This window comes from Hirundo rustica, chromosome 19, assembly GCF_015227805.2.
Source record: "Hirundo rustica isolate bHirRus1 chromosome 19, bHirRus1.pri.v3, whole genome shotgun sequence".
Taxonomy (NCBI): Eukaryota; Metazoa; Chordata; class Aves; order Passeriformes; family Hirundinidae; genus Hirundo; species Hirundo rustica.
This window is the reverse complement of record NC_053468.1, coordinates 1,154,783-1,162,240: the sequence shown is the minus strand read 5'-3', so window position 1 is coordinate 1,162,240 and position 7,458 is coordinate 1,154,783. Positions and strand designations below refer to the sequence as shown.

The following is a 7,458-nucleotide window of genomic DNA, read 5'->3' as shown; positions in this document are numbered from 1 at the left end:
CCAGCACAGGGAGGCCACCTAAGCTCCTCCAGTCATTTCTCCCTCCCTGACCTACGTTCTTTGGGTCATCAGCATCTTCCAGGGCAGAGAAATTGCTGCTCATCCTCTCTGGACAAGGACAGGCTTTGCTCAGGAAAGCTGGTAAGGAAGAAGAAACCAGAGGCTGTTTAAATGTGTCAATTCACCTTTAATGTTTGAAAAAAAAATAAATGGTATTTGAGCAATTGCAGTTATGAAGGGAACAGATCTTGCTCCACGAGAGACCGTGAACAGATTCACATTAGACTCATGCTTGGAAAAAAACAAACCCAAAACATTCTCCTTTCAGACCCAGAGTGGAGTACTGAAGAGACAAGAACCACACGAGTGCCCCAGACAGTCCAAGGCACATTATCCCAGTGCAGACATTTCCATCGACATGAACTTATGACAGCTACATTCTTTCTAGTTACAACATTGTTCTACCCATAATACAAAATTAGGCATACTTTGGATTTTGCACAGAGACAAGAAGGACTTTTACTTCAGGAAGTCATCAACCTGGGTCACCAAATCATTTCACAAAGAGCTCCCTTCACTCTGCCCTTTGCCCCCAGCAATGATTTATTCCCAACACCAAATTAATCTCAGAGACACAAGCTGGGCTCAGCAGCCCAGTGGTATTGCCAATGCATTAGTCAGCAAACCAATAATTAGAGCTTGTAACAAGCACCAGGGATTTACTTGCCATCACACAGCATTTCTGCACCCAGATCAGAACTTCCTGCAGTGTAATCCCGAGTCAGTACGTACTAAGACAACATCACTGCTGAACCTATTGGAGACCAAGACATTTGTCTGCCTTTGAAGCAGATGTCACATGAGATTCCTTCACACAAACATCACATGTAAATTTAACTTCTTGGTACTGTGCTTTAAGAACAAAAGCAGATATCAGAACATGGAGGACAATCCTCCGGAAATAGCTTATTAGCTACAGAAAATAAAAGAAAAAAAGAAAATAAAAAAGAGACAGTGGCCACTTACAAGTCTTCCACACGACTAGCTTGCTTTAAGGAGAGCATCAAGTTAAGGCAGTGTTGAGACAACTGGCTACAAACATGCCAAATAGAGCTGTTGTCAGTAGTCACCAATTTGATATCCTACTCCATTGCGGGGCCGGGCCACGTGGCTTTAGACTCAGTATGGAGGTCTGAAGACTTCAGCCACAGGATTGCTGCTTTCTGCAACAAGCAGGAACTCAGGGGCTGTTTTTGAAGCCTTCTAGACCACGCTGAGTTGCTTACTCAAGTCTAGGTCAATATTTCAGCAGAGCCAAAAATACAGCGAAGGGCACTGAGCAAGAACACCGAGGGGTGCCAGCTGCAAGCCTGTATCACAGTCAAAGGTGGAGATCACCTTGGGTGTGGAAGCCACGTCACCCAGAGCCACCCCACCAGCTTTCAGAGAAGGTCTAAGACCTGCCCCGAGGGTACTGGGAGAGCCAGCTCTCTACAGTCTGCAGGGTGGGACAGAGGCTCACACTGGCTTTGCTCCTCTTTGCAAGATTAACAGTCTAACAGGACTCAGTAAGGAAGTCGGGAGCTTTTGGCCTGCCCAAAAAAAAGTTTTCCCAGCCTCAAAGAAGGAGTTACCAGTGAGGGAGCTGTTGTGGAATAGTTTTATTTCTTCCCACGTAAAGGCCATTGTTTAAGCATTTACAGGTTTCCTAGTGCAATACAACCAAAAAAAGCAGTAACAAAAAAAATGCCGCCTTCTTCCCAGGCAACTAAACAGAAGTAGATTTTTACTGCAACATATACACATTAAATATAGTATACAGTCCATGCAGCGGCATAGCCATGTTAGAGGGAGTCGTGGCTTCAGCCATCAGTGCATTACAGTCCAAATTTCAATCGCTCCTACTTCCTATCCAGACTTGAAGAGAAGAATTGCAACCTGACCCAAGTAAAAATAGATGAAGTGCTTTGTCTCATGTGTTACATAGCTGCCAAAGTTTCTGCCAACAATGCAGTGCCAAGTTGGGTTGTATTTCTTGTCAAATTCCTGAAGAAAGAGAAGAGAGGCATTAAGGCCAAGAAAGCCCACATGAAAATAGTTCTAAGCACAAAATTCTGAGCTGGTTCTGTTCACACACTATCGCCTCTCCTCCCACCTACAGCATCTTGAGATACCCCACTGCAAGACACTATTAAATTAAGCAACCAAACCTCTGCACTGGATAGCCTGAAGGACTCCACCCAACCAAAACATTTTCTGAGCCTTGGAGCACCATCAGCCCTGGGCAGGAAGAGCAGACACAAGAGCTCTCCTTGGTACAGCCCTGTGTGTAGGCTAATCAGGGGAATAATCCTCCTCTTCCATTCCAAACCCACTCACAAAAAATAAAAAAAAGTTTTGGCATGTCTACTCCAGCAAGGCATCTGAGCTTAAAGGTCACCTAAAAAAAGGAAGAAGGAAAAGCCTGGTTTCTGCTGTTTGGGACTCTTGTACACAAAGAGAAGGAAATCCACATTGAAAATAAGCAGGCAGATTCACAGGCCAGAGAGCAGAGACCCAAGAGGTCAGAGGTGAACAAGCTGAATGCTGGTTCAATAGTCTTCTCCTGCTTAGCAGGCAGCATAGGGTTAAAGACCATTTTCCTCCCTCTAATTAACACACAACTCCCAAGAACACCCTTCCCTCCCCCGAGACAGAGCCAGAACAGACTCAACATCCAAGATTAAAGCCAGTTCTAGTTCTCAGACAGAAGAAGAGTTTGAGCTCTTTGCAGGTAACCTTTGAAGTAAGGAAGAGGCTTTCTTGGCAGGGCACGAAGGTGCATCAAATTGCTTCCCTCCTCCCAACACACTCCCATGAAATAAAGGCCAAGTTCTTTTTGGATGCCTTCTGTTGCACTCCCTCACTTTACAGGCTGCATTGCCCCGAGAACTTAGAGCTCAGTCATGCCTCAAAGTGATCTGAGAAGTCAGGAGACACCTTTGAGTCCTCTGCTTTCAAGCTTAGATTACAAGCAAGGCCCAAACACCAGCCCAGGTGCCAGGACTTCACTGCCTCTGAAGTAAAACTTCCCTCCTCCAAGAGCACTTTGCCTGACCATTCTGAGAAGCTGCTACAGGGGGAAACAACTGCTCCCCAGGTGCCATCAAGCGTGAGACTCAATTACCAGGTTCCTGCAAATGGGGAGAGAACCTCACCAGCCAGGGCAGCTGCTTGCACTGTTTCTAACAGGGCAGCTTCCACAGCCCCAGCAGCCAGCACAAGGCCCATCCCAGAACCACACATGCATTGCTGCCCACCAAGTGAAACATGGGGGTGATCCCACCTGCACTGGTGCTGCAGGTCTGTGGAACAAGTCCTAAGCAGAGGCAGCCACCAGCCCTTTCCAGGCTGGGAAATCCTGAGGGACAGCACTTGCAGGTTGCTCAGAGCTTGCCAGAGCTCTGCCACAGCCCTCCCCTGACCTTGGAGAAGTGACTCCATCCTCTTGAAAACAGCAGTAAAGCAGCCAAGAAGCCAAGTATCTTCTCCCTCCCAGCACGCAAGCATGAAGCCTCAGCCACTCAGCTCCTGACGGACTCAGGAGCTTTGGGAAGTCGCAGCCAGCACAGCACCCTCATCCCGGAGTTACCTTCTTGATATATGCTGCAATGTCCTTTTCTATGTTGTACTTCTCCATGGCCTGTGTAGCACAGTCTACAGCATCCTGCTGCATGTCCTCGGACATGTCCGCATTCTTGATCACAGCCTTCCTGTCAGACATCGTGAACCTAAGGCAGAACATAGATTCCTTTAATCCCTTCCAAGCAGGAGACGCTTCCTGTGCATCAGAGGTTGTCCTTTCCGTGCAGGCTGCGTCACAAGGCGATACCACAAACCCCTGTTACGGCCAGAGTGACTTTATCGGGGTTGCCTCCAGCAGCCCCAGGCCAAGGTGCCCCTTAGAGCCAGAGCACCAGCACTGGCTGGAGGTTAGATCAGAGGCAGTCCAGCATCACCACCTGCATTAACCACACGCAGGAAAAGCTTATGTGTGGGAGGAGACGGGATCTGCAGAGAGCCACAGCCCTCCTGTACATCAATAGGCTACAGCCAAGTTTGCCTTCCAGGTGTACCAGTGTTTTGGAACATCCCCTGCTCAGAGCCTTGCAAGCAACAGATCCCAGACTGTCACGAGCACAGAGGCTCAGGAAGCACATTCAAAGCAGCAGTGCTTTCATTCTTACCCCATCCCAGGTGTCACAGTTCCTACTGTTAGTTTAGCCCGGAAGGAGCATTGCTCCACATTCAGCCATCATCACACCTTCACTTCCCTGCTGCTCTGCCATGAAACCCAGCCTTCAGCTGTTCCCAGGGGACAGAGCCAGTCTGCTGAGCCAGAAGCAGGTTAACACCACAGTGCAGCCTGGAAACAGGGCAGGGGAAGCAGGTCCCACCACAGAAACAGAGCTTGGCAAACCTCTCCTTTTCCTGCCCCCTCCTCACTAGGGAACCACAACACAGACACCAAAACCAGCATGCTACTGCAGTCCAGAACTTGTTCTGGACTGAGGTGTGCAGCCCGCTTTGTTCTCAAAATTAAACTGCTTTGTACCAGCTGCTGCAGCCATTAGATCTGACATGGCCTTTCCAGGGATGGGAACTTTCCAGCACAGTTCATGTTATCCTAGAAAACTGGGATTTCACGATCCCAACACTGCAGTCTCTTTTTCTTCAAGCCCTGGAGAAGGACCACCATGAAGTCCTGCTCTGGGCACCACAGCCCTTGTTCCCATTCCCTGCTCCAGGCCTGGGGAGGCACACGTTACCTGGGGATGCAAGTGATTGCACCAAGGACCACAGGTGCTTACCCTGCAGCAGCTCTTACCCCAGCACATTGAAACTCTGTGGGAATAAGCTTCTTAATGGCAAGGAGTTCCTCCAATTAAGCCTGCAGAACACTACTAAGTTTCCTAAATCCTTTTACAGCACTCTAAGTCTTGAGTGATACTACCAAGTGTGTTTTGAAACAGTGAAACTACACATTTTTAGCTCTGCTGTGGAGTGAAAAAATCTGCTGCAATGATCACTTCCTGGAAGAGCCCCAGAAAACTGAAGGAGTAGCTTTGTTACAGCAATTAAAGGAGCTTGCTACCCAGAGAGAAAGAGAATCCGGTTACATAATTGCAGCCCTTTGATTACAATACTTCAATTCTTCCCTCTGCCTGCACTTGAAGACTTCTATTGCCACCTTAATTTATACAGTTTAGATATAGTGTTTAATAGAGAACTGCTATTAACACACACTAAGCGCATAGGGAGGATGACAGGAACTGAGCTCCACTGCCAACAGAGAGCACATGCCCCTATCACAGCCCTGGAAAAGGCACTTCCCGGCACTTTGCTCCTTTCCATGCTGTGGTTTCAGCCCGTGGGGGTTTGCCTGCAGCCCAGAAGCCGAGGGAAGAGAAGGCACAGCTCAGAACAGCCTGTAGATTTGGATTCACCACTCAGGAATCTGATAGTCCCTTGGAAAAGTCTTCTGGGTGTCCAGTCCACAGGAAGAAGGAAGCAGCAGAAATCCACTTGTAGGTCATTCTTCTAGAAAACCTTCTTTAGGGAAAGAGAGCAAGCAAGCCCTCACACACACACCTGCACTGCTCACAGAGTTCAGAGGGCACCTGCCATTATATAACCAGCCACAGAGTGACCTGCAAAAGGCACCTTCCCTCCTCATTGTTTAGGCGAGGAGCATCCCAGTGCAGGCCTGTGCTGCCGCGTGCGACAGCGCCAGAGGAAAAAATTATTATCCTTCAGAAGGGCTGCACGAGCTGGCCAGGAGGCCTTCTGTGGCCTCTGCACTGCTCCAGGGCACAGCATCCCCCATGACCAACCACGGCAGGGGCTGGCAGCGGCTGTGCTGCTGCACCTGCCACAGGAGTGTCACACCCTGCGCTCACCTGAACACCAGAGCAGGGCCCCGGTCTCTGCTCATTCTCTGGGGGAGTTACAGGGCCACCCTCCCCACGAGGCAGCCCAGCAGCACGGCAGACACATCACAACCCTAAACCACAAGATCACAGGTGGCTCTCGGGGTCTCACCACTCAATCTGGCCCTCTTTAAGGAAAACCACAAAGCCCCAGCAGCCATCTCAGGGCAAGATGGGCCTAGGAAGGGGTAACACTACAGCTCCAGCAGCTACCCCTTTCCCCCAAGGGCAGGATGTGGTCTGTGAGGAGGAAGACCACAGCCCCAGCTGCCACTCCAGGGCAATGTGAGGCCTTGGGAGGGAAATTAGGCCCGAGGCAGCACCCAACCCTTTTCCTACGAGGGTAGGATAAGGTCTTAAAAAGAGCAAAGCCCAGTACTCCAGCAGGACAAGCAGGGGCTTTGGGAAGAACATGGGACACAAGCCTCCGGCAAACACTCTTTCCCTCTCAGGGCAGGACAGAACCCTGGAAACGAGATGGGGCTTAAGTCCAGCATCCACCACCTCCCCCATAAGGACAGCATAGATAGCGAGGATGGGAGCACCCATCAGTTCCCCACCAGGCCAGCACAGATCCCATGGCTCGGAACGGGGCCCAAGCCCAGCACCCACCGCTCCACCACCAGGACAGCATGGATTCGCGACTGGGGACGGGGCCCAACCCCTGCACAAACCGCAGCCACCACCTTGGCCGAAAAGCGCCCTGGCAGGGGGTGCGGCACAGCCCCTTCCCCAGCAGAGCTCCCGAGAGCCGGAGCCCTGCGTGACCTTCACGGGGGGAGCTCCGGGGGCGCCCGAGGCCGCGGTGACCTTGCCTGGAGCGGGACCGGCTCCGCAGCGGCACGGACCCCTAGGCAGAGCCGAGCTCCGACCGCTCCCCAAGGGCCGGTCGCACCCAGCAGCGACCTCCGCCATCGGGGCGGCCCCGCCGCCACCCCGCACACGGAGCGTCCGGTACCGGGCGAAGCTTGGAAAGCCCCGGCCCAGCGGAGACATCGCTCACCTTCACAGTGACAGGGCCACCCCGGGAGGGCGAGGCACGGCACCGAGGAGGAGAAGGAGGTGTGAGGAGGCCCGGCCGCGCTGCCTCAGCCCGCTCCGCTCCGCTCGGCGCCCCGCGCGCTCTGCGCCCCGGCGCCGCGCCGCGCTCAAATACCGCCCCGCCCGCTGCGGCGCGCGGGCCGCCGCCACCCCATTGGCCGCGCCGCCCCGCGCGCCGCGCGTCCATTGGCTGCGGCACGGCGCGGCCCGCCGCGCCCGGCCCGTCCGCCCGCGCTGTTCTGCCTACATCCTGTTTCATCCCACAATGCCGCGGGGCGGCGCGCGGCGGGGAGGGGCGGGGCCGGGGGGGCGGGGGCCGTGAGGGTCCGTGAGGGGCCCGGGTCGGTGTGAGGGGCCGGTGGTACTCCGTGGGCTCTGCGCCTTCGGCCCCTATCTCCGGGGGAAGAGCTTGATTCCCTGGAGCGGCTGATCCCTAGAAGGACATTTG

At 52.8% G+C, this 7,458-nt stretch overlaps 1 protein-coding gene across 2 annotated transcripts; it reads right to left on the bottom strand.

Annotated features, from left to right (window-relative positions):
* Nucleotides 1–166: 166 nt before the first annotated feature.
* Nucleotides 167–7,108, bottom strand: DYNLL2 (dynein light chain LC8-type 2). 2 transcript variants are annotated; one of them, XM_040082144.2, is made up of 3 exons: nucleotides 6,973–7,108; nucleotides 3,632–3,770; nucleotides 167–2,046 (listed from the first exon to the last, which is right to left on the bottom strand). In XM_040082144.2, exons 2-3 carry the CDS (start codon nucleotides 3,761–3,763, stop codon nucleotides 1,909–1,911), a joined length of 270 nt encoding a protein of 89 aa, XP_039938078.1. In that variant the 5' UTR covers nucleotides 3,764–3,770; nucleotides 6,973–7,108; the 3' UTR covers nucleotides 167–1,908. The 2 variants fall into 2 exon arrangements, with proteins under 2 accessions (XP_039938078.1, XP_039938077.1); XM_040082143.1 differs by lacking the exon at nucleotides 6,973–7,108 and having other exon boundaries at nucleotides 3,632–3,784.
* Between the last annotated feature and the right edge of the window lie 350 nt (nucleotides 7,109–7,458).

What these genes read in the sequence shown, in the direction of transcription:
- DYNLL2 (XM_040082143.1), bottom strand. Translation starts at nt 3,784, where the DNA reads ATGTTCTGCCTTAGGTTCACGATGTCTGACAGGAAGGCTGTGATCAAG. An exon ending in TTGCAGCATATATCAAGAAG is followed by an intron (nt 2,047 to 3,631) that starts GTAACTCCGGGA and finishes CTCTTTCTTCAG; the next exon opens with GAATTTGACAAGAAATACAA.